This window comes from Saccopteryx leptura, unplaced genomic scaffold, assembly GCF_036850995.1.
Source record: "Saccopteryx leptura isolate mSacLep1 unplaced genomic scaffold, mSacLep1_pri_phased_curated manual_scaffold_18, whole genome shotgun sequence".
Lineage (NCBI taxonomy): Eukaryota > Metazoa > Chordata > Mammalia > Chiroptera > Emballonuridae > Saccopteryx > Saccopteryx leptura.
In genome coordinates this window covers 936,010-963,452 of record NW_027095700.1, presented here as the reverse complement: position 1 = coordinate 963,452, position 27,443 = coordinate 936,010, and the positions used below count along the sequence as shown (strand labels likewise).

Here is a 27,443-nt window from a genome sequence, read left to right as displayed (position 1 = left end):
GAACCAAGAGCGTCAAGTCCCGTTCTGCCCCCATTTTATAGTGTAGCTTCACAACCTTTAATCCAATATACAAAATAGGGTAGTCTCTAATACAAAGTCACTTCTCTGAGGCATGATTGGATTGTACCACCCTACATCAAGACGGGTGGGAGAGGCTTAATCCCAAAACCAAGCCCCAGGCTACAACGATCCTGTCTGCCTCCAACACACATTAATATCACCTGGGCGACGGCATCTTTAACAAAGTGAGCATAATACATTTTATCCGCCCAACAACCTGTATAGAATTTTTATGCTTTTCTTTGAGCCAAACTGAGTTGGGAAGCAGAACCTCAATGGGTTGAGGAAATGATCCTGAAAATGGCAGTTTTGCAGCTTATTTTATACATTAGAAACAAAACAGTAAAGTTAGCTTGACCAGGCGGTGGCGCAGTGGATAGAAAGTCAGACTGGGATGCGGAGGACCCAGGCTTGAGACCCTGAAGTTGCCAGCTTGAGTGCAGGCTCATCTGGTTTGAGCAAAGCTCACCAGTTTGAGCCCAAGGTCAATGGCTTAAGCAAGGGGTCACTCAGTCTGCTGTAGCCCCACGGTCAAGGCACATATGAGAAAGCAATCAATGAACAACTAAGGAGCCACAATGAAAAACTGATGCTTCTTATCTCTCTTCTTTCCTGTCTAGCTGTCCCTATCTATCCCACTATCTATCTCTCTTTGTCTCTGTCACACACACACAACGAAACAAAACAGTAAAATCAGAAGTATTGGAGTTTGTGCTTCCTGTTACCAGTTCAGATACAGGAAGGGAGGGGGAGGAAAAAGAGGTGAGAAGCATCCACTCCTCACTGTAGCACTTTAGTTGTTCATTGATTGCTTCTCATATGTGCCTTGATTAGGGGGCTGAAGCTGAGCGACCCTTTGCTAAAGCCTACAACTGTGGGCTTAAAGCCAGCAACCTTTACGCTCAAGTCAGAAACCTAGGGATCTTGTCTTATCCCAGGCTTAAGCTGAAACCTTTGGGTTTTGAACCTGGTCCTGCAGCATCTTGGGGCAATGCTGAATCGATTGAGCCACCTCTGGTCAAGTTTAACAGGGACTGAATTTTTATGGGTGCTTTTTTCAGATGGTTGGTGTAAAGCCAGTATCTAAGGCCAGGGCCAGAGCCACTATCACAGCAGCCTTCTGGCCTATGCAGGTTCGCATTGGATTCGGACAGTCGGTAAAGAAACAACGGAGCCACAAACTAGTGGGCCATAGTCTTTAATTCTAGCTTGCACCCGGCGGGCAAGTAAAAACACACACTGGGCTTCAAAACCCAGTCACATTCAGTGCTCACAAAGCCACTGACTTATCCGAGTTTCCTAGAATCAAAGGTTTCTAGCTCACCAGACTTATTCTCCTCTGTTCCCCATCTCCTTCCTTATCCCAGATACAAACTCTACACAAACTGGCATCTCACTCAGCACTCCGCCATCTTAGCTGCTTCTCCTGGCCTCCTCCATGTGGCCTCCTTCCGCTGCTGGCTCTACTCTCTCATGCTAATCATCCCAGGAACCAAGAGTGCCCAGCTCCCGTTCTGCCCCCATTTTATAGTGTAGCTTCACAACCTTTAATCCAATATACAAAATAGGGAAGTCTCTAATACAAAGTCACTTTTTAAAGGCATGATAGGATTGTACCGCCCTACATCAAAAAGGGTGGGAAAGGCTTAATCCCAAAACCAAGCCCCAGGCTACAAGGATTCTCAACACACATTAATATCACCAGGGCGATGGCTTCACGTGGGCAACGTCATTTTTAACAAAGTGAGCATAATATATTTTATTTGCCCAACAGTTGGCAATCTGGGAAGATGGAGATTGCATTCCCAAATTGTCTCAACTTCCTGTCCTCAACCAACCTTTTTATGATGAGGAGAAAAGGATAAATAATGGTTTTGGGATTTCAACGGAGCCTTAGTTTATAGTTGAAGTTATTTCAATCTTAGTCAATGTGTATTTTGTCCTTGGAGTACAAAGGCTTTGCTTGCACTTCCCAGGGACACAAAAGTTAACTCATGTAGACCTGTTCAGATATCCTAGTTCCTGGAACAAAGCTTTACTTGCCTTAACAGTTGTGTTCACTGACCAAAACCAACGCCACTGTTACTCAAACTAAAATTTTAAGTCTTGAGTTACCCCTATCAGCAGGAGGCATAAGATGGTTATATGAAATCCATTGGTAGTAAATTAGGGAGGCAGGAGGAAGCAAAGTGGAGAAATTTCCAAGATTAGATTAAAAAGTAAGATGAGACAAATTTCTATTACTTTGGTGGGTATAGGATAGTTAAGAACATTTATAGCGTATGGAGACAGTATGCTGGAGAACAAGATAACAATGAGAGCTTTGTGGTCTTATGCTGTGGAGGAAGTATGAACCCTTAGCAGTCTTGAATAAAAGGAATTTTGATGGCACATTCCAAAGTTATGTAATCATAAAAGCAAAAAGACGATAGGCTTAAATAAGGTAAAGATTGACCTTTGTCCAGGAAGATACAGACCTAAGACAAGCCACATTTATTTAGGAACTTTTATTTTTTTATTTTTTTTTATTTTAGAGAGGAGAGGGAGAGACAGAGGAGAGACAGAAGGGGGGGAGGAGCTGGAAGCATCAACTCCCATATGTGCCTTGACCAGGCAAGCCCAGGGTTTCGAACCGGCGACCTCAGCATTTCCAGGTCAACGCTTTATCCACTGCACCACCACAGGTCTGGCTTAGGAACTTTAAAAAAAAAATTTTTTATTTTTCTGAAGTTGGAAATGGGGTGGCAGTCAGACAGACTCCCGCATGCACCTGACCAGGATCCACCCGGCACGCCCACTAGGGGGCGATGCTCTGCCCATCTGGGGCATTGCTCTGTTGCAACCAGAGCCATTCTAGCGCCTGAGGCAGAGGCCACAGAGACGTCCTCAGCGCCCGGGACAACTTTGCTCCAATGGAGCCTTGGCTGCGGGAGGGGAAGAGAGAGACAGAGAGGAAGGAGAAGGGGAGGGGTGGAGAAGCAGATGGGCGCTTCTCCTGTGTGCCCTGGCCGGGAATCGAACCCAGGACTCCTGCACGCCAGGCCGACGCTCTACCACTGAGCAAACCAGCCAGGCCCATTTATGAACTTTTAGTGTCAGATCTTTCCATGTGGTTACTTTAGGTCTCTGAGTTTGTAAGGCCGCAGGCCGCCTCTGAGCTTGTTAGTTTTATGTACCTACAGAGCCAAATTGATGACATTGACCTGTTACCAAAATCTCAACAGACTGAGAAACTGCCACAATTAATTGGTGGTAGGTTAGGGGGGCAGGAGAAAGCAAAATGGAGAAATCTCTGAGGATAAAGAGTAGAATGGAGAGACACATACCTCTTTTACACTGGTGAGTTAAGTTAACATTTACAGTACATAGAGGTAGTATAGAGAGAACAAAATAACAATGAGGAGTTTTGTGGTCTTGAACTCAGATGTATTAGGTGTGCCCTGAGGGTTCTAGAAAAAAAATCACTGATATTTAAAGGCTATGTTACTCCATGTGAATAAAAACAGGTGACAGGGCTTTCTTAAGGCAAGGATTGACACTGGAGAAGTTGGAAGCTATCTATATGACTGCTCACAAAAATAAGGGGATATTTTATATCTTCTTAATCATTTTGAAATAACCTTCTAAATTTTGTGAGCAGTATATGTATCCCTAGGATATAACTGCTATGACCTGCTCAGTAAGGAATTTATGGTCAAACCATCCTGTGTGGTTCCTCTTGGTCACTCAGCTTATCATCAGGCCTGTCTTGTGGTCCCCCTATAATGTGTCAGGCAGTACAACGTGTGTATAGTCTATGTAAGGCTGCATTTTATTACATAGCTCCCCCCTTTTTAATTTACTGGTTTTAGACATTTGAGACAGTGTGAGAAACATGCATTTGTTCTTTTACTTATTTTTGCACTCATTGTTTGATTCTTGTCTATGTCCTTAATGGGGAGAGAACCTGTAGTGTTAGCATATCAAGCCTACATTCTTTTTTTTTTGAAAATTTTTTTTAATTTTTATTTTATTTATTCATTTTAGAGAGGAGAGAGAGGGAGAGAGAGAGGAGAGAGAGACAGGGGGGAGGACCTGGAAGCATCAACTCCCATATGTGCCTTGACCAGGCAAGCCCAGGGTTTCGAACCGGTGACCTCAGCATTTCCAGGTCGACGCTTTATCCACTGCGCCTCCACAGGTCAGTCAAGCCTACATTCTAACCGAGCTACCTAGTTAGTGCAAGAGATATCAATTTTGATTTACTAGGGGAAGAATCAGACAAATGCTACAGTCAGAATAGAACAGACATTGTGCATTACAAGTAAGGGTAATAATGACTTTTTTCTTTGGATTTTATTTACTGATTTGAGAGAGATAAGTATCAATTTATAGTTACTTCATTTTAGTTTTTCATTGATTTTTTTTGTTTATTGTTTTTTAAGAGATAGAGACACACAGGGTCAGACAGGACAGGAGAGAGATAAGAAGCATCAACTCGTTGTGGCACTTTAGTTGTTCATTGCTTTCTTTTTTTTTTTTTTACAGAGACAGAGAGAAAGAGAGTCAGAGAGAGGGATAGACAGGGACAGACAGACAGGAACAGAGAGATGAGAAGCATCAATCATTAGTTTTTTCTTGTGCGTTGCGACACCTTAGTTGTTCATTGATTGCTTTCTCATATGTGCCTTGACAATGGGCCTTCAGCAGACCGATAACCCCTTGCTCGAGCCAGTGACCTTGAGTCCAAACTGGTGAGCTTTGCTCAAACCAGATGAGCCTGCGCTCAAGCTGGCGACCTCGGGGTCTCGAACCTGGGTCCTCAGCATCCCAGTCTGACTCTCTATCCACTACACCACTGCCTGGTTAGGCCATTGCTTTCTTATATGTGCCTTGACTGGGGTAGAGGAAGGATATAGCTGAGTTAGTGACCCCCTTGCTCAATCCAGGAACCTTTGGGCTCAAGCCAGCAACCATGGTCTGAACTAGGATCTAACACTGTTGGGCAAACAAGTGTGTTAGGCTTTGCTTGTTTGGTGCACGAGCACGGGGCAGTACAACGTGTGTACAGTCTATGTAAGGCTGCAGGTGCTTGCCCTCGGGGTAGCAGATGGTAGATTGTGAATGGCCTGCCATAATTAGGAGGGTGTTTTTCTATCTCTTGTTGGACCAGCCTTTAGAGTGGGACGGATAAATGTATCACGTGACCGAGACAAGTGTCAAGAGTGAGTCTTAGACAGATGTAACAGAGGGAATCTGGTCATTTATAAAAAATTAAGCATCGTTCAGACTTAAATATAAATAAAATGGAAATAAAGTAAGTTATTTATTCTTTCTCTGCGGACCGGTACCAAATGGCCCACAGACAGGTACCGATCCGCGGCCCGGGGTTTGGGGACCACTGCTCTAAATGGTTGCTTAGAGCCAACTGCAATACAAACCAAGAAAAGCTGAATCTTTATGTAGCTATGACCAGTAATCTGGAAACCCTTTTCCCTTTGCTGACCCCACCAACACTCCCCTTGAGTCCTGGAAACCTTAAACAAAGGAATCACATGCCCATTGCTTAGATTCTGTAAAGGTATATAACCTGTAAAAAATATAATCCGGGGAGCTCATGTTTTGGTGCTTTAGAGTCACATGCTCTGCCGGCTACTAATAAATTCTTCTTTCTTCAGCAATTAACTAGTCTGAGAGTCTTATCCTCAGCTGGGGCACACAATGTTAAGACAGTCTTCCTTAGGGAAAAAACCCTGCCATCTATTTTCTCTGGTCATTGGCCATCTGAATAAACTGCCTGACCAGGCAGTGTCATAGTGAATAGAGCATCAGTCTGGGATGCTGAAGACCCAGGTTTGAAACCCTGAAGTCGCCAGCTTGAGAGCAGGCTCACCAGCTTCAGCACAAGGTAGCTTGCTTGAACATGGGATCAGACATGACTCCATGATCACTGGCTTAAGACCAAGGTCACTGGCTCAGCTGGAGCTCCCGGGTCAAGGCACCTAAAAGAAGCAATCAATGAACAACTGAGGTGCTACAACTCTGAGTTGATGTTTCTTATCGCTTCCCCTTCCTGTCGGTCCCCCTCCCCTCTCTATCACCCCTCACCACAAAAAAAAAAAAAAAAAAAGAGATTCACTCTGTCTCTGCTCACTGGCTGTGTATGTGACAGCATAAAGGCCAAATACTACAGTTTCATATCTGGTAAAATAGTTTTAGTTCAGTGCCATAATTAACAAACAATATTCCATTTTTCCTAGTCATTTTATTTGATTATATAAAGATGAAAAAAATAATTACTAGCCTGGCCCGTGGCAGTGCAAGTAGCTTGAGTATTGACGTGGAACACTGAGGTCACCAGTTAGAAATCCTGGGCTTGCCCGCTGAAGGCACATACTACAAGGAACCAATGAACAACTAAAGTGAAGCAACTATGAGTTGATACATATCACTCCCAATCCATCCTCTTTTCAGTGAAATCAATAAATAGAATCTTAAAATATAATAAAAAGTGGTTTATTGTATTATGCCAAGATTGCAGGTTTAAACCCTGGGCAGGCCACAGACAAGAAGCAACCAATAGGTGCATAAATAAGTGGAATAAATCTATTTTCTCTTTCTCTCTCCCTCCCACCACCCATCTCTCTGTCATCCTGAAAGACCAAGGATGCAGATTTGATCACCAGTCACCTCACAAAGAGAAAGTGATCAGTGAATGCACAACTGTTAAGCAAATAAGTGTTAGCTTGCTCACCTTGAACTTTGACTGGTCCTTGCCCTCAGGGCAGCAGATTGTAAATTGCAGGTAACCTGCCTGTATTGGGAGGGGCCATTTGTTCCTGCTGTTTGACAAAGAAGGGTTTCTTTTACCCCTGGCCTATTTTGCTTCTGAGTGCTAAGAGAGAGAGGTAAGAAGTTTTTCCCTGCCTGCTTACCCATCCAATGTTGTGAGACTCTAACAAACAGAGTAAACCACAATCCTCCAGCTCCACAGTTCCTTTACTATCTGACAAAATGCAATGTTAACCTGCATGGCCATGGCTGCCAAACTTTACATCTGGTGCAGCCAACAGAATTCAAATCAGATTGGTATGGAGTCACCAACACCCTTGAGGTGTAGGGTAAAGAAGTGGTCATTGGCCCTGGCCGGTTGGCTCAGCGGTAGAGTGTCAGCCTGGCGTGCGGGGGACCAGGGTTCGATTCCCGGCCAGGGCACATAGGAGAAGCGCCCATCTGCTTCTCCACCCCCCAACCCCCTCCTTCCTCTGTCTCTCTCTTCCCCTCCTGCAGCCAAGGCTCCATTGGAGCAAAGATGGCCCGGGTGCTGGGGATGGCTCCTTGGCCTCTGCCCCAGGCGCTAGAGTGGCTCTGGTCACAACAGAGCGCCACCCCGGAGGGGCAGAGCATCGCCCCCTGGTGGGCAGAGCGTCCGCCCCTGGTGGGCGTGCCGGGTGGATCCCGGTCGGGCGCATGCGGGAGTCTGTCTGACTGTCTCTCCCTGTTTCCAGCTTCAGAAAAATACAAAAAAAAAAAGTACAAAAAAAAAAAGAAAGAAGTGGTCATTGCTCTCCAGCATGTGGTTCACCACATAACTCATTTTGGGGGCCGAGGCTATAGCTGCGTGTTTCTTGCAACCCTGCAAGAGGAAACCAGGAGTTCTGTACAAGAAGCTGGCTGAGGTTGAAAGCTCCAGGATGGCCTGCAGACCGAGCAGCAACAGTGGTATGTGCTGGAACGATCACTGGAGAAAGAGCTGCAGGTCAGACTTCAGGCTAAGAACCAGTGGTGGCTTGAACTGGACCAAGTGTTGGAGAAGGAGGCTGAGCACTTTCTAGAGTTGCAGTATGAGATGGAAGCCGAGCACCAACGGCACCTAGAATGGAAGCGATCTCGACCTCAGAGGAGTTACAGGTTTGTGAGCTCCTGTTTTCCCTGAAAGTGGAATGTTGGCATTGACAGTTGGTGGAGAAACAACTGCAGGTCCAAGAGCTTGAATCTCAGCTTCAGGCTGAGAGCTGGCCGCAGGAGCTGAAGCAGACGCAAAGGACAGAGCTACATTTGAGCAAGCAGAATGGCTTTGAGCTGCTGGGAGCAGACGTTTCCGACACTTCTGAGGAGGAGGCTGGGACTGAAGCTGCTGTCTGCAGACCCAGAGCCTGCCCAGTGGTTGCTGACCAGGTAAAATCTCAGCAGCCAAGAGTTCGTGAGGGACAAGCACAACCCTTCCACAGCAGATGAGGTATTCTATTTCTGTCCTTAGATGGAGCTGGGGCACAATTTAGGCAGAACTCTACCAAGCCCCTGGCAGTATGGTTGCTGAAGTTGTGGGATGTGGGGGTGGATGGCATCATGCTGTCCAGATCACAGGTGGAGAAATTGGCTGCCATCACTACACACTCCTCCTTGAGGCAGTGTCTTCAGAACTGCCAGGACAACCCAGGAAACCACACCCTATTAGAATGAGTGATGAGGCCCTGGCCAGTTGTCTCAGTGGTAGAGCGTCGGCCTGGCGTGCAGAAGTCCCGGGTTCGATTCCCTGCCAGGGCACACAGGAGAAGCGCCCATCTGCTTCTCCACCCCTCCCCCTCCTTCCTCTCTGTCTCCCTCTTCCCCTCCCGCAGCCGAGGCTCCATTGGAGCAAAGATGGCCCGGGCGCTGGGGACGGCTCCTTGGCCTCTGCTCCAGGCGCTAGAGTGGCTCTGGTCACGACAGAGTGTCGCCCCGGAGGGGCAGAGCATCGCCCCCTGGTGGGCAGAGCGTCGCCCCCTGGCGGACGTGCCGGGTGGATCCTGGTCGGGTGCATGCGGGAGTCTGACTGTCTCTCCCCGTTTCCAGCTTCAGAAAAATAAAAAAAAAAAAAAAAAAAAAAAAAAGAATGAGTGATGAGAATGAGTGATGACCTCCATTCGTACAGTCTGGCAGAATGCTGGAGAATTGCTGGGGGCAGTGAGTCAGTGGCAGTTCTCCAGTGAGTTAGTAAAGGTCCTTCGGGAACTAGGTATGAAGAATGTTGTTTTCAACCAGACAAGAAGCATTTACGGCTGGGATGAGGGATCTTATCCTCTGCAGCAGCCCGATCAGGCCCTTTTGGGTCACTAGTGGCTAGTTTGGGCCTCTATGTGGGGCAGTTCATCAACAGGGTTACGCAGATGATAGCAGATTGGGGGATCTGGAGGCAGCACAGGCTCATAAAGCAGTAAAGGCTGTTGCCCATGCTTGCCACACCCCGCCCCGCCCCCCGACTACAAGGGAAATAGGCCTGTACAGGTTACCTGAACACAGATGTGGATAGATTTGATTGTGGCTGGGGCTGATAGGGAGAAATTGGATGTCAGATCTAATAAAGTTATTTTGGAGCTTTGGTGGCAGCTTGAGCTGGAACAGAGGTTCCAGCCGCTAAGATGAAAGACCCCAGCAGCTACCAATAAAAGGATTGGTGTGCATGCGGCACAGTTGCAGGATTACTTGTTGGAGACAGTTGTGGGAGAGGAGGATCTTCCCCAAGACCCACTGCTCCTGTTTGACGAGGGGAAAGTCTGAGAGGCCACCTAACCTCTCAGGGGGTTGGGCAGGGAGGCCTGAGGTCCCATTTGAAATTGACAATCCACTGATCACCTTCTAATGTGTAGCTGCTGTTGGCATTAGAAGATAACAGGTCCCTTTTTTTTGCAGTGGCAGCAGCAACAGATAAGAGAACTGTCAAGGTGGAATAGGCCTTGAAAGTGTCTGACTCCATCAGGCCCTGTGAGCTTGGACCTGTAAGGGATTTGGACGGGGCTGGTGGCAATGGACAGCGTGCTGAGGTCCATTAATAAAGAGCTGTATGCCTAGTTGCTGGTAATGGACCTTTACCTTGGTGATTTGCACAGACAGCTGGGCTGTCTATGGTGGACTGATCATTGAGCAGTGTAATGGACTCTTGGACTGCAACCAGAAGCGGGCACCGGCTCCCAAAGCGGCACTGGCTGCTTTTGGACAGAATGAGAGACCCCGATGGGGATAGGAGGCCCAGCTCCAGTGGAGGCCCTCCTGCACCGGGAAGCTGCTCTCAGACAGTTGCAGAGATACACCAAGGACATTTTACAATTTCCATAGACCCAACCCTGGACTGACTATACAGGCCCTCCCACCTACGGTCTGGTCAGGGGCTAGAAAAGGGCTTTCAATAAGCGCTTTGGGCAGAGTGCTCAGGGAACAGTGTGAAGGGCACCTTTGTAATTACTGTAATTGTGTAACTTGTGTTCTTGCTGTAGTCTGTTTAGGTTAGGTACCTCACTCCTCGCACACGGACATCAGGAGGACACCTGTCGTGTAGATTGTGAGGAGAGCAACCCTAAAGCGGTGGAATGTTGGGATAATAAGTCTGTTAGGCTTGCTTGCTTGTACTTTTGTCTGATTGGTGCATAAGCTTGGGACAGCAGCATGTTTATATATTCTATGTAAGGCTTCAGGTTCTTGCCCTTAGGGAGGCAGTTTGTAGATTGTGGATTGTCTTCTGCTACTGGGAGAGGGCATGTTTTTCTCTTTCGTGCTGGAGAAGAGGTTTCTACCCCTGGTCTGCTTGATTTTCAGCCCTGAGACAGAGAAGTGTTTGTTTTTGTTTTTTTTGTCTGCTGTAGTAAGACTACAGGAACATAGGAGAGATTTTTTGTATTTTTCTGAAGCTGGAAATGGGGAGAGACAATCAGACAGACTCCCGCATGCGCCCCACCGGGATCCACCCGGCACACCCACCAGGGGCGAAGCTCTGCCCACCAGGGGGCGATGCTCTGCCCCTCCGGGGCGTCGCTCTGTCGTGACCAGAGCCACTCTAGTGCCTGGGGCAGAGGCCAAGGAGCCATCCCCAGTGCCCGGGCCATCTTTGCTCCAATGAGCCTTGCTGCGGGAGGGGAAGAGAGAGACAGAGAGGAAGGAGGGGGGAGGTGGAAAAGCAGATGGGCGCTTCTCCTGTGTGCCCTGGCCGGGAATCGAACCCAGGACTTCTGCACGCCAGGCCGATGCTCTATACTGAGCCAACCGGCCAGGGCCAGTAAGACTTTGATAAATGTAATTACCCACCTTTTTTCAGTTCCACAGTTTCTTTAGTGTCTAGCCAAATTCAAGTTGATCCTACATGGCCAGAATTACTGGCCTTAAGCTGGTGAATTTTTGCTGAAGCTGGCAACCTTGGGGTTTGAAGCTGGGTGCTTGATGTCCCATGTCAATGCTTTATCTATTGTACCACTGCCTGGTCAGGTTGATTGCTTTTTTTAAAAGATTTTTATGGACCTCGCCAATTGTCTTAGCAGTGGAGAGTCACCCTGGCTATGGAAGGTTTGTGTTTGATTCCTTGTCAGGGCACACAGGAGGAGTGACCATTTTTTCTTTATCCTACCCAGGGTTGCTGGCTAGAGCAAGGGGTCAGTCAGTCTGCTGAAGACCCACATTCAAGGCACATTTGAGAAAGCAGTGAACAGCTAAAGTGCCACAACGAAAAACTGATGATTGATGCTTCTCATCTCTCTCAGTTCCTGTCTGTCTGTCCCTATCTATCCCTCTCTCTATCGCTCTGTCTCTGTAAAAAAAAAAAGATAGTAACTGAATCAGTACAGAAGGTAATTGTTTGATAATAAGAGAAACAGATTTAGAAATATTTCTATGGAAGTTCATTTTTGTTTTAGTCTAAATGTTTTTCATGTGTTAGCTAAGGTAATTTTTGAAACTTGGGGAAGGGTGAAGATTTCTAATATAATATAATCAGAGTAAAAAGGTAATTGCAGGCCCGCCCCAGTTGGTTTCAGATTTAAATGCCAGTCAGAGCACATATGGGAAGCGATCAGTGAATGAACAAGTAATTGGGGCAACTAATGAATGCTTCTCTTTCTCTGTCCCTTTCTCTCTCCCTAATTCTTGCCTTCCCCCAAATAACCAGCAAAAAAAGATAATTGCAGATGAGGTAAACAGGTACATACTAGTTGCAAAGCAAGTTAGAGCACTTGCTTTTTTAAATTTTATTTTATTTTTAGAGTGGGAACAGACAGGAAGGGAGAGAGATGAGAAGCATCAACTCATAGTTATGGCTTCTTATTTGTCCATTGATTGCTTTCTCCTATGTTCCTTGACCTGGACTCCAGCAGAGCTAGTGACCCCTTGCTCAAGCCAGTGACTATGGGATCAAGTGTATGGTCCCATGTTCTAGCTGGATGAGTCCACACTCAAGCCGGCGACCTCAGGGTTTCAAATCTGCGTCCTCAGTGTCCCATGGTGATGCTGTATCCACTGTGAACACCACCTGTTCTGGTTACTTGCTTGTTTTTTAAACAAGTCTTTACAATATGCTTTTCTTTCATTGTTATCTCTATAGTTTTTGTTTCCTTTGAGCTTCTTCTTCCACGTATGGGTTAATTTGTTGTGTTTTGTTTCATTTCAATTATATTATATATATGTATGTGTGTATAGATACGTAAGTGTGTGTGTGTATAAATATCCTTTTTTTTAAAGCATGACAGACAGGGACAGACAGGAGAGATATGAGAAGCACCAATTCTTCCTTGAAGCACCTTAGTTTGTTCATTGGGTGCTTCTTACTTACTTGCCTTGCCAACAGGGCTTCATCCCAGCCAATGACCCTTGCTCAAGCTAGTGACCTTTGTACTTAATCCAGTGATCATGGGCTTTTCTCTATGATCCCATGTTCAAGCTGGTGACCCTATGCCCAAGCTGATGAGCCCATACTCAAGCCGGATGAACTTGTATTTAAGCCAATAACATTGGGTTTTAAAACTGGGTCCTCAGCATCGCAGGCCACCAACACTATGCATTGTCACACTGCTTGGTCATCCATTTCATTTTACTATATTTCTCCATGTATAAGATGCACTCCCCCCCCCCTTTTTTTGGTATTTTTCTGAAGTTGGAAATGGGGAGGCAGTCAGACAGACTCCCACATGCGCCCGACCGGGATCCACCCGGCACACCCACCAGGGGGCGATGCTCTGCCCATTTGGGTTGTTGCTCTGTTGCAACCAGAGCCATTCTAGTGCCTGAGGCAGAGGCCACAGAGCCATCCTCAGCGCCCGGGCCAACTTTGCTCCAATGGAGCCTTGGCTGTGGGAGGGGAAGAGAGAGACAGAGAGGAAGGAGAGGGGGAGGGGTGGAGAAGCAGATGGGTGCTTCTCCTGTGTGCCCTGGCCGGGAATCGAACCTGGGACTCCTGCACACCAGGCTGATGCTCCACCACTAAGCCAACCGATCAGGGCTGGGCCTCATAATTAAGGTGCATCTTATACATGGGTGCATCTTATACATGGAGAAATATGGTAATTTTCAAGAGTACATTCAGTATTATTGTGTATTAGTTTCAGGTGTACAGCTCAGTGGTTTAAAATTATATACATACATATATATATATATATATATATATATATATATATATATATATATGATATGCTACCGTCCACTGATATTTCTAGTACCCATCTGGTATTATACATAGTTATTACAATATTACTAGTTTTTTACTGTGCTGTACTTACATTCCGTGACTACTTTGTGTCTACCAATTATTACTTCCTAATCCTTTCCATCTATTTCACCCTGTTTCCCGGCCTCCTCCCTCTGGCAGCCTGTCTGTTCTCTGTATTAAGAGTCTGTTTTATGTTTGTTTATTTTGTTCTCTAGATTTTACATATGAGTGAAATCATATGGTACTTGCCTTTCTCTGGTTTACTTATTTCATTTAGCATAATACCCTCTACATCCAGCCATGCTTGAAAATGGTGAGATTATTTTGACTAATATTCCATTGTATGTGTACCACAGATTTTTCAACAACTTGCCTATTAATGGAAACTTCGGGTTGCTTCCAAATCATGTCTGTTGAAAATTATGCTGCAGTGAGCATAGGGGTGCATATATTCTTTCAAATTAATGTTTTGGGTTTTTTCTTTTCATTTTGAAAAATTTGTTGATATTAGAGAGATTGGATTGGGGGAAAGAGAAAAAGAAAGGGAAACGGAAACAATTATTTGTTGTTCCACTTATTTATTGTTGTTGATTCTTGTATGTGCCATGATTGGAAATTGAATTCAAAACCTTGGTGGATCAGGATGTTCTTTAATAACTGATCTACTTGGCCAGGTCTGGGTTTCTTTGGATGCATGCAGGAAATGGAATCACTGGGTCATAAAGTAGTTCCATTTATTTGGGGGGGGTGTCTTAGTTTATTTTTCTAAAAGATTTTATTTACTGATTTTAGAGAGGAGAGAGAAATAAAAGCAGGGGGAAGGGCCCTGGCCGGTTGGCTCAGCGGTAGAGCGTCGGCCTAGCGTGCGGAGGACCCGGGTTCGATTCCTGGCCAGGGCACACAGGAGAAGCGCCCATTTGTTTCTCCACCCCTCCGCCGCGCTTTCCTCTCTGTCTCTCTCTTCCCCTCCCGCAGCCAAGGCTCCATTGGAGCAAAAATGGCCCGGGCGCTGGGGATGGCTCTGTGGCCTCTGCCTCAGGCGCTAGAGTGGCTCTGGTTGCAACATGGCGACGCCCAGGATGGGCAGAGCATCGCCCCCTGGTGGGCAGAGCGTCGCCCCCTGGTGGGTGTGCCGGGTGGATCCAGGTCGGGCGCATGCGGGAGTCTGTCAGACTGTCTCTCCCTGTTTCCAGCTTCAGAAAAATGAAAAAAAAAAAAAAAAAAAAAAAGCAGGGGGAAGGAGGAACAGGAAGCACCAGCTCACAGTTGCTTCCTGTATGTTCTGTGACTGGACATGCCTGGGGTCTTGAACCAGCAACCTCAGCATTCCAGGTTTATGCTTGATTGTGCCACCAGAGGTCAGGCCCATTTTTAACTAAAAAAAAAATATATTTTTTTATTAAATAAGAGGGAGGGAAGCATTGACGCAGAGAGACAGACTTCCACATGCACCCCAGCTGGGATCCAGCCAGCACGCCCCTGCAAGGTGATGCACTGCCCATCTGGGGCCACTGCTCTGTTGCTTGGCATCTGAGCTATTTCAGCACCTGAGGTGAGGGTGCAGAGCCATCCTCAGCACTTGGGGTCAAATTGCTTGAACCATTTGAGCCCTGTCTTTGGGAGGGTAGGAGCAGGGTAGTGGAGAGGCAGATGGTCACATCTCCTGTGTGCCCTGTTGGGAACCCAGGATTTCCACACACTGGGCTAATGTTCTACCACTGAGCCAACAGCGCAGGGCCCCATTTTTAATTTTTTGAGGACTCTTCATACTCTTTTACACCGTGCCTGGACCAGTCTGCATTCTCACAAAGAATGCTTGTTCTCGGTTTCTCCACAGTTTCTGCAGTACTTGTTGTTTGATGATTAATGTTTTGAAAGGTGTGAGTTGATATGTCATTGTGTGTTTTTAGAAACTTTTTTATTGACCTTAGAAAGAGATGAAGGGAGAGAGAGAATAACATTTATTGGGTTCCATTTATTTATGCATTCATCGATTGATTCTTTTTTTTTTTTTTTTTTACAGAGACCGAGAGAGTCAGAGAGAGGGATAGATAGGGACAGACAGACAGGGACGAAGAGAGATGAGAAGCATCAATCATCAGTTTTTCGTTGTGACACCTTAGTTGTTCATTGATTGCTTTCTCATATGTGCCTTGACCGTGGGCCTTCAGCAGACCGAGTAACACCTTGCTAGAGCCAGCGACTTTGGGTCCAAGCTGGTGAGCTTTGCTCAAACCAGATGAGCCCACGCTCAAGCTGGTGACCGCGGGGTCTCGAACCTGGGTCCTCTACATCCCAGTCCGACGCTCTATCCACTGTACCACCGCCTGGTCAGGCTCGATTGATTCTTTTATGTGCTCTGACTGAGATTGAATTTACAACCTTGGCATATCTGGGCAATCCTCTGATCAACTGAACTACCCAGCCTGGGCTCTCATTGTGGTTTTAACTTGCATTTACCTGTTGCTTAGTGATGTTGAGTACCGTTTCATATGCCTGTGGGTTATCTGTATGTCCTCTTTGTGGAAGTATGTATTCAGGTCCTCTGCCTTTTTTTTTTTTTTTTTTGTATTTTTCTGAAGTTGGAGGCAGTCAGACAGACCCCCACATGCGCCCGACTGGGATCCACCCGGCATGCCCACCAGGGGGTGATGCTCTGCCCACCAGGGGGCGATGCTCTGCCCATCTGGGGGCATTGCTTTGTTGCAAGCAGAGCCATTCTAGCACCTGAGGCAGAGGTCACAGAGCCATCCTCAGCACCTGGGCCAACTTTGCTCCAATGGAGCCTCAGCTGCGGGAGAGGAAGAGAGAGACAGAGAGGAAGGAGAAGGGGAGGGGTGGAGAAGCAGATGGGCGCTTCTCCTGTGTGCCCTGGCCGGGAATCGAACCTGGGACTCCCGCATGCCAGGCCGTTGCTCTACCACTGAGCCAACCCGCCAGGGCCTCCTGCCCATTTTTTAATGTATGTGTTCTATATAAATTTTGGATCTTAACCCCTTTTCAGATGTATGAGTAACATACATCCATTCCTTTTTGTGGATTGTTCCTTTTGCTGTGCAAAAACATTTTAGTTGGATGTAGCCCCATATCTTTATTTATTTTTTTTTTGGTTTTTCTTACCTGAGGAGATATATCAGAAAATATTGTTACTACAAGTGTTTGAGATTTTGCTGTTTTCTTCTAGGATGGCTACAATTTTGAGTCACATTTAAGTCTTTAATTCATTTTGAACATTTCCTTGTGTATTGTTTAGAAGGCATGTAGTTTCTTTCTTTCTTTCTTTTTTTTTTTTTTGCATTTATCTGTTCAGTGTTCCCAGCATCACTTATTGAATAGACTGCCATTAACTCATTGTGTACTCTTGCCTCCTTTGTCAAATATTAATTGACCATAAAAGTGTTGGTTTAGGCCTGACCTGTGGTGGCACAGTGGATAAAGTGTTGACCTGGAATGCTGAGGTTGCCTGTTCAAAACCCTGGCTTGCCCGGTCAAGGCACATATGGGAGTTGAAGCTTCCTGCTTCTCCCCACCCCTTTCTCCTCTAAAATGAATAAATAAAATAATAATAATTAAAACAAAACAAAAAAAAGTGTTGGTTTATTTCTGTAGTCTTCATTCTGTTTTGTTGATATATATATGTGTGTTTTTATGCCAGTACTTTGCTGATCTTTCTCAGGATTGCTGTAGCTCTTTGGGAATATTTGTTGGTTCTGAATAAATAGTTGGATTATTTGTTGTAGTTTTATGGAATACTTCATTGGCATTCTGATAGGAATTATGGACATTTTATTTTTATTTTATTTATTCATTTTTAGAGAGGAGAGAGAGAGAGAAGAGAGAGAGACAGAGAGAGAGAAGGGGGGAGGAGCTGGAAGCATCAACTCCCACATATGCCTTGACCAGGCAAGCCCAGGGTTTTGAACCGGCGACCTCAGCATTTCCAGGTAGACGCTTTATTCACTGCGCCACCACAGGTCAAGCTGGACATTTTAATGATGTTAATTCTTCCTATTATGAGCATGGGATAACATACTTTCATTTATTTGTATTCTGTTTCTTCAGCTTCATGTCATTTACCTATTACTGGTCTTTACCTTCTTGGTTAAATTTATTTCTAAGTTTATTTTATTTTTTAATGCAGTTGCAAATGAGATTATTTTGTCAGTTATTGGTTTCATTCTGTTCATTAATGGTGTGTAAAAATGCAACTGATTTCTGAATATTGTTTTGTATCTGGCTACTTTACTTGAACTTGTTTATCAGTTCCAGTAGTGTTTTGGTAGAATATTTAGATATCTGCCTGTATAGTATCATGTAATCTGCACATAATGACCATTTTACTTAATTTTTTCCAGATTGGATTCATTTTATTTATTGTTTGATTGCTGTGGGTAGGACTTTCATTACTCTGTAGAATGAGAGTGGCAAAATGGAAATCCTGTTTGGTCCTGATCTTCAGGGAAACACTTTTAGTTTTCTCCATTGAAAATGATGTTAGCTGTGTGTTTATGTCCTTTATTATGTTGAGGTATGATCTCTCTCTACCTACTTTCCTGGGATCTTTATTATAAATGGGTGCTGGATTTTATCAAATGTGCATTTCTTCTGTATCTTTTGATAAGATCGTGTGATTTTTACTTTTCTTTTTGTTTGCATGTTGTATCATGTATATTGATTTGCAGATGTAGTACCAACCTTGCATCCCCAGAATAATTTCAGTTGATCATGGTGTTGCTGGATTAGATGTACTGATATTTTCTTGACAATTTTTGTATCTATGTTTATCAGGGATATTGGCCTATATTTAGTTGTCTTTCTTTGTAGTGTCTCTAACTGGTTTTGGCATCAGGATATTATTGTCTTCATTATATGAACTTGAAAGTCTTTTCTCCTCTAAAGTTTTGGAGTAGCTGGGAAGAATAGGTGTTAGTTCCCCCTCCAACGCTTAAACCTCTGCCTCAGGAGGGGAAGAGGGTCGAGACGGAGAGAAGCAGATGGTTGCTTCTTCTTTGTGCCCTGACCAGAAATTATCCTAAGGAAATTAGGAATTCCTAGGTTCTGAGTTTCTTGTTTCTATACTTTGCTGCCCCTTTATATGGAATGTCCTTAAGTGAATTATAATATTTTAACAGTGTTGAACCCATGCTAGACTAGATTCCACCCACCCTCCTTTTTTTAAAGTGAGAGGAGGAGAGATAGGGGAAGAGAATCTCACATGCACCTGTTGGAATCCATGGGAGTCTGAAAGTCCAGAGTAACAGGTTTTATTGAAAGAAAGAAAGGAACCCTGCCGGGTACTTCTCCTGGGGAGAAGAGCACCGAAACAGACTCTGAGGCAAAAATTTATTAAGGTGGGGAGAGCTTTGAGCAAGTGTATGTTGAGTCATCAGTTCTGGTATGCTCCTTCTTCAGTCCTACGATTTCGGCTTCCTAGAACTGTTCTGCTTCAGGGACGATAGTAAGTAAGCAAGGGTGGGGTTAGATGGACAAGCGGAACAGCAAAAGGGCAGTTGGAAGTTCTGGTGAATTCATGTATCCATCAGCACCCATACCAGGATTCACCTGGCAACCCATGTCTGGGGCAGTGCTCAAATCAGCTGAGCTGTTTTTAGTGCCTGCGGCTGATTTTCTAACTAACAGGACTATCCTCAGTGCCCCCACCAACGCTGAAGCCACTATAGAAGACTAAGAGGGAGACAGAGAGAAGCAGATGGTTGCTGCTCCTATGTGCCCTGACCAGGAAGCAAACCTGGGGCTTTCAGAATGTTGTAAAGTACTATACCCCAAATGCTGTAAAGTACCATACCTCACTTCTGTGGGTTTATGTAGAGATACCAAGTCCAGATGAATTTTGAAGGGTTTCATTAAAGGAGGAGATTGATTAAATATGCAGGCCGGATATGGCTGACACGGGGGCATTTGCAGACTCAAATCATGTGGGTCTCAGAGGCTGGTTATATACAATACCTTTGATCACATACAGGCTGGGGGGAGCATGACATCATGACACAATTATTAACAAGCTTACAACATTTGTTTAGGGAATCCATAGAGACATTAAAAGTTTCAAGGTAACACAATAAAAGACATTTACAAATCTTTTAGTGTCTATCTTCCCTCCTTTGCCTAGAGGTATGTTACTCTCAGGATTCCAGGAAGGGAGGGAGAACCACACTCAATGTAGGGTGGTGTGTAAATTCTGCCTCTATTGAAAGAGAAGTTCCTCAGTTAACCTTTATTTTAGATTTAAAACTGAATGACCCATTGTCCTTGCAAGCCAGAAACTTGTACATTCTTCTCCCTCCCCTCTCCAAAGGAAGAACGGGTCAGGAAAGCCTGACCTTTCCTCATAGAATGTCAATATTAATTTTGCAGCTTTTTGGTACCTTACTACAATACCTCGAATGGATGCTTATCCACTGGGTCAACCTGTCAAGATTAGATTAGATTTTAAACATTATTAACTACTAAATAAAAACGAGTATTTGAACACATCTGTGTCAGTGCTTTACATATCTCATTTCTGCTGGAATCACACTGGCAAATTTTATTCTATTCTGCTCATTTCACAGTGCGCACTCCTTTCATTTCTCTGTAAAATCAATAAATAAGATTTATAAAATACTGTTACCAGCCTGACCAGGTGGTAGCACAGTGGATAGAGTGTCAGCCTGGGATGCTAAGGACCCAGGTTCTAAACCCCGAGGTCACCTCCTTGAGCACAGGCTCACCAGTTTGAGCGCTGGGTTGTCGACTTGTGTGTGGGATCATTGACATGATCCATGATCACTGCCTTGAGCCCAGAGATTGCTGGCTTGAGGCCAGAGGTTGCTGGCTTGATGCCAAAGGTTGCTGGCTTGAGCCCAAGATGGGACCACTGGCTTTGCTGCCCTGCCTCCTCCCCTTTCGCCCCCCTGCCAAGGCACATATGAGAAAGCAGTTGATGAACAATTAAGGTGCTACAAATGAATGTTGATGCTTATCTTTCTCCCTTCCTGTCTGTCTCTCTCTCACTCTTAGAAAGAATTGTTACCGTGAAGATTAGTTTAACAAATAAAATATGAATATCTCTTTTGTGTATGTTTTGTACTGGTTTCATTTTGTAGTAATATTTATGCTGTTGTTTTTTTATTTGTTTACTTATTTATTTATTTTATAGTGAGTCAGGGAGAGAGAGACAGATGGGAACATTAAACTGTTCTGTTTGTGCCCTCCATGAGGATCGAACTGTCAACCTCTTTTGTTTCTTTTTCTTAATTTTAAAAAATATTTATTGATTGATGTTAGAGACAGAAACAGAACCATCTATCTGTTCCTGTGTATGCCTTGACTGGGGATCAAACTTAAAACCTTTATTGGGAGGACGCTCTGACCAACCAGACAAACTGGCATGGCTGCTCTAGAGTCTTTTCTTTAGACCTTTCTATAAATATTTGACTCATTTAAGAAATTTTCTGACAGATAATTTGGCAGGATACTCAGGAATATTTAATAATGGTCATTTTAAAGGGAAATAGCCCTGTGGTAAGGAGAGAAGACAATTTAAAATTCTCATTATATGTAATTTCTGGTCTGTTTTATATTATTATTATTTTATTTTTATTTTTAGAGAGAGTGAGAGAGCAGTGTGTGGGTACAGACAGAGAGGTGGGAGATGAGAAGCATCAGTTCATCGTTGTTCATTGGTTGCTTCTCATATGTGCTGTGACTGGAGCCACTGACCCCTTGTACATACCAGTTATTTTTAGTGCCTGAGGGTGACACATACTTGGAACAGTGGAGCTATTCTCAGTGTCCAGGGCCACGATTGACCCAACAGAGCCACTAACTATGAGACGGGAAGAGGAAGAGAAGGAAGAGACCAAGGGGAAGAGAATAGATGATTACTTCTCTTGTGTGCCCTGACCCAGGATCGAACCTGGCATGTCTGAACGCTGGGCTGATGCTCTATCCACTGAGCCCACCAGGCTGGCACGATTTTTTTAAGAACATTTTTTATTTATTCATTTTAGAGGAGATGGAGAGAAAGTGAGAGGAAGAATAGGAAGCATTAACTTGTTATTTGCTTCTTGTATGTGCCTTGACCTGGCAAGCCTGGGTTTTGAACCAGTGATCTCAATCTGCTGGGTGGACACTCCATCCACTCTGACACCACAGGTGAGGCGCAGATAGGTGTATTTTTTTTTTTTTTTTTTTTTTGTGGGAGAGACAGAGAAAGTCAGAGAGAGGGACAGATAAGGACAGACAGACAGGAAGGGAGATGAGAAACATCAGTTCTTCGTAGCGGTTCCTTAGTTGTTCATTGATTGATTTCTCATATGTGCCTTGACTGTGGGGATACAGCAGACCAAGTGACCCCTTGCTTGAGCCAGCGATCTTGGGCTCAAGCTGGTGAGCTTTGCTCAAACCAGATCAGCTTGTGCTCAAGCTGGCGACCTCAGGGTCCTCGTAATCCCAGTCTGCCGCTCTATCCACTGTGCCACCGCCTGATCAGGTGCAAATATGTGATTAAATATGGTTTAAATACCTTATCTTTTGTAGATCATTTATTTCTATTATTTTATTATTTCCATGAATGATAAAGTTATTAGTACATAACTAAGTTGTTGATGTTTTGCTTGATGTTGTGAAAAGCAGGCATGTTGGGCATCTTACAAGTTTTAATATATATATCTATGTTGTGGATTTTTAAAGGGCTCATAATTTGACTAATAATTATTTTTCATTTTTCAGCATTATCTGCATATCAAAGATACTACAGTTTGCATTCTGACTACTGGAAGGTTAGTACACCCTTGCATATCAGTTTTGTTTTTCATTTGGGAGCAAATTATATACAACACTAACTTTAAGTATGGTCCATGGAAAAGGAGAAAGATAGTATTTTGTGCCAGCTATTTTGTCTGAAGTATCTTGTTTTTAATTAGAATTTTTAATCACATTTTGTTAGTAAATGAAATATTTTAAGTGTGATACTTTAATAATGAACAAACCTACTGTAAAAAGTACTATTCTTTTAAGTTCATAGCTGGGAATAAATGAAAGATAGAGATGATGGTGATTCTGAAGATAAAAGTTGAGTTAGGTTAAGGCTAAGGAACATTCTTCCTTTTCACAATTTTTGTATGATTGTACCTCTGGAGAGAATTAAAGCTTCATTTTAGGACCTATATAAATAAAGAATTTTCTTTAGGATAAATTATCTTCTGTGTTATGTCAGGGTAATTAGTGAAGTTAATCTATCTGATTATATCTTATACAGAATGTATAATTTCAAGTGTGTTACAACCAGCTAAATATATTGTTTTTAATAATGTGTCAGTGTATACCACAAAGTGAATATATCTTGTAATAGTATATAAAATAATATGTAACTTAGATATAAGTAATACCAGGATATATATAGTACTATTTGAATGAAAGTGACATTTTAGATTACCCAAAGAGCTTGAAAGCCCATGTGGTGATTTCTGATAGAGGTAAAAAGTAAAATTTCTGGATTTTTGGAATTAAATGGATGGGAAAGAGATAATTAAAAATAGAATACTTAATCTAGAAATATTAGCATAAATATATTTTAAGTTATTTTGGAACACCATAATGGAAACATAATACACCTATGGTAAACCAATTTGAAGAGTACAGTTGAATGGAAATACATTCATGAAGTTTTGTATCCAATACCACATTCAATTTTAGAATATTTTTTATATGTAAAAGAAACCTCATATTCTCTCTTTCTCTCATCTTTCGAGATTCCTGCTGTAAGCAACTATTTATTTACCTTTTGTATCTAATATTTGCTTAATCTAGACTTCCTCTTTTGTCATTAGCAAGTTTACTGTAGCGTGTATAAAAAATATTTAATGTATTTTTATGGTTATAAATTCCAGTATATGGATATTTGTTTTATTTATATATATTTTTTAAAAAAATGGACATCTGCATTCACCTAGAGACAGTAATGGATATATTTTGGTGAATTTTTATATTACTATTTTTGTTTGTATAAATATTTTTATTTTGTGTGTGTGTGTGTGTGTGTGTGCGCACGCGCGCGCGTGCGCGTATATACCTGGAATTGGTATTACTGGGTTAGATAGTAATTTAAAATTATGATGATGTGTAAAAATAAATTTTTTTTAAGTGAGAAGAGGGGAACTATAAAGACTCCCATATGTGCTCCATCTGGGATCTACCCGCAACCCCTGTCTTGGACCGATGCTCGGACCAATCAAACCACTAGCTGAGAGAGAGAGGAACAGAGAGAGAAGTGTGTGTGGGGGAAGCAGATGGTCACTTTTCATGTGTGCCCTGACCCAGAATTGAACCCTGGAGGTCTACACGGTAGGCCATTGCTCTGTCCACTGAGCAAACCGGCCAGGGTCTGTAATTTTAATATTTAAAGTGACCGTATAGTGTTAAACTTTTATACTCATTGTTTGAAGATCCATTTCTCAAACTTGCCACCTTTTTACCATCCTCATGAGTGAGAGGTGGTTTTTACTAGTTTTCATACCTATTGCCCTCATGACTAATGATGTCTGAATATCTTTGTTTGTTGGCCATTTGTATATTTTCTGGAGAAATGTCTAGAGATTTTTTTTTTAAAGTGAGAGAGACAGGAAGAGAAGGAGATGAAAAATATCAAACAATAGTTTTATTACTGTAGTTCATTGATTGCTTCATATTAGCCTTGACCTGGGTGGGGCTCAAGCCTTGACCTGGGGCTCAAGCCAAGCCAATGATCCCTTGCAAGCTCAGACTAGTGACTTTGGGCTCAAGCCAGCTATCTTGGGGTTTGGACCTCTACCTCAGCATCCCAGGTTGATGATCTATCTATCGCACCACCACTTGTCAGGCCTGCATGTTGCTTTTCATTAAAATTCTTAAAATATTTTTTATTATTTAGTTAGAAGAGTTACTTGTATACCTAGTTCACTTGCAGTATTTTCTCACATTCTGTTCTTGTCTTTTGACATTTGTTAGAATCCTTTGAAGGACAAAAGTTTAATGTTGCTCACTCTTCTACCAACTAAAATCAATTTTGAAAAGTCAAATCAAAATAATCTCAAATATGTTATTAATATTTGAGAATATTAATGTTCTCCATATATCTCTCTTTTGTTTGTTTTTGATGCTTATGGTTTTGGTTGCCATCTATCAATTATCAATCCAAAGTCACATAAGCTCTGGCTCCAGCCAGTTGGCTCAGTGATAGAGCATCGGCCTGACATGTGGTTATCCCAGGTTCAATTCCCAGGCATGGCACATAGGAAAAGTGTTCATCTGCTTCTCCACTCCCTATTGTCTCTCTTTTCCCCTCCCCTCCTGTATCAGCTATGGCAGGGGTCCCCAAACTACGGCCCGCGGGCTGCATGTGGCCCCCTGAGGCCATTTATCCGGCCCCCGCCGCACTTCCAGAAGGGGCACCTCTTTCATTGGTGATCAGTGAGAGGAGCATAGTTCCCATTGAAATACTGGTCAGTTTGTTGATTTAAATTTACTTGTTCTTTATTTTAAATATTGTATTTGTTCCTGTTTTGTTTTTTTACTTTAAAATAAGATATGTGCAGTGTGCATAGGGATTTGTTCATAGTTTTTTTATAGTACGGCCCTCCAACGGTCTGAGGGACAGTGAATTGGCCCCCTGTGTAAAAAGTTTTGGGACCCCTGAGCTATGGCTTGATTAGAGCATACTGGCCTGTGTGCTAAGGATAGCTCATGGCCTCTGCCTCAGCCGCTAAAAAAAAATGGCTCTGGTTACAACAGAGCAAACGGCCCAGATGAACAGAGCATCGTGCTATTGGGTTTGCCAGGTAGATTCTTGTTGGGGAGCATGTGGGAGTCTCTCTCTGCCTCCCCTCTTCTCACTAAATAAAAATAATAATAAAAATAAAAGAAAGTTTATATAAAAAGAAAAAATATATAAAAGTCATATAAGCTCTATTTTTAAAAATAATTTATTGGGGTGACATTGGTTGATAAGATTGTATAGACTTCACGTGTACTATTCTATAATACATCATCTGTATATTTTATTGTATGTTCACTCCTTACCCATGTCAAGTCTTTTCCATCACCATTAAGTCCCCCATTACTCTCTTTACCTTCCCCCCATTTAAAAATGAGAAAGACTTTCATAGTTAACAGTTTTTACTTTTAGGTCCTTGATTATTTTGATTAGACTTTTCAAAATTGATTTTAGTTGGTGGAAGAGAGAGCAACATCGATATTTTTTGTTCCACTTACTTATGCCCTCATTGGGTGATTCTTGTATGTGCCCTGACCTGGGATCAAACCCGCAACTTTGGTATAATGCTCTAACCAACTTACCTACCTGGCCAGAGCCTTGAGTTAATTTTTATATATGGTGTGAGATTGGGTTCCAACTTTATTATTTTTATGTGGCTATCGTTAGTTGTCCCAGCACTATTTGTTAAAGAATATTCGTTCTCCATTTGCATGGTCTTGACACCATTGTCACAAATCGCTTGGCTGGAAGAGTGGGTCCTGTTGTATCTAAAACTGCAAAAGTTATGACCTTATATTGTATATTTATGTAATGGAATATTACTGGACTGTAAAAAAGAGAAGCAGATCTTACCTTTGTGACAGCATGGCTGGACTTGGAGAGCATTATGCTCAGTGAAATAAGCCAGAAAGAGAAACGCAAATACTATACAATCTTATTTGTATGTGCAACCTAATGAATGGGATAAACTAACAGTATACAAACAGATGCAGTGATACAGAAAACAGATTGACAGCTGTCAGAGGAGAGAGAGATTGGATGGCTGAGTGCAAAAGGTGACAGTATTAAGTAAAGAAAAAAAACTCATGGACACAAGAAAGGGAGAGGTGGAAGAGAATACAGAGGGAATAAATGGTGGAGCAAGATTTGTTTTGCTGTGGTAAACACACAATACAACACACAAATGATATAGAATTGTACAGCTGAAATGTATGAAATTTTATATCCCAATGTCATCGCAATAAACTCAATGAAAAAAGAAATCATGACTCATGATCACAGTGTGTGATTAGTGGTGGGTGGAAGATATGAACAGAAAATGAGTTGTGCTTAACAACAACATGTTCTGTGCTGGAAAGCACTGAGCCTGTGTGAAGACTTGAGCAAGGGATCTCTCTCTCTCTTTTTTATTGGGGATGGAGTGTGGAGGATGCTCCGGTTGAGCTAGTGTCCTCTTGCTGAAGACAGTGACCTTGGGCTCCAGCCAGTTACCATGGGGTTGGTCGTATTGATGATTCTACACTCAAGCCTGCTACCCTGTGCTCAAAGTTGTGAGCCTGCGCTCAAGGTGTTGACCTCAGCGTTTTACATTGAGGACCTCAGGGTCCCAGACTGATGACTATCCACTGCACCACAACCAGTCAGGCAGCAAGGGATCTCTGGAAACAAATAGGACAAACCACTTATTACAAGGAAGGAACAGTCATATATATTCAGGATTAGGATTGTACTGAAAACTAAATTACTCAGGAGAGAGAAAGAGACCATGTTTATATAACTTTTATTATAGTATATTATTTTAATTGTTCTGTTTTATGTTTATTGTTTTTTTTTTTTTACAGAGACAGAGAGTCAGAGAGAGGGATAGATAGGGACAGACAGACAGGAACAGAGAGAGATGAGAAGCATCAGTCATCAGTTTTTCGTTGCGACACCTTAGTTGTTCATTGATTGCTTTCTCATATGTGCCTTGACCACAGGCCTTCAGCAGGCCGAGTAACCCCTTGCTGGAGCCAGCGACCTTGGGTCCAAGCTGGTGAGCTTTTGCCCAAACCAGATGAGCCTGCGCTCAAGCTGGCGACCTCAGGTTCTCGAACCTGGGTCCTCAGCATCCCAGTCCAATGCTCTTACCCACTGCGCCACCGCCTGATCAGGCTATTGTTGTTAATCTTTTACTATGCCCAGTTTACAAATAAAATTTGATCA

The 27,443-nt window shown here is 43.3% G+C and overlaps 1 protein-coding gene across 1 annotated transcript in view; it reads left to right on the top strand.

Moving 5' to 3' along the window:
- Window positions 1-27,443, top strand: part of LOC136386862 (lysine-specific demethylase 6A-like) — a 275,511-nt gene that overhangs the window by 39,909 nt on the left and 208,159 nt on the right. Inside the window, 1 exon segment of the mRNA XM_066357979.1 lies at window positions 22,217-22,266. Coding sequence (XP_066214076.1) covers window positions 22,217-22,266 — 50 coding nt within the window.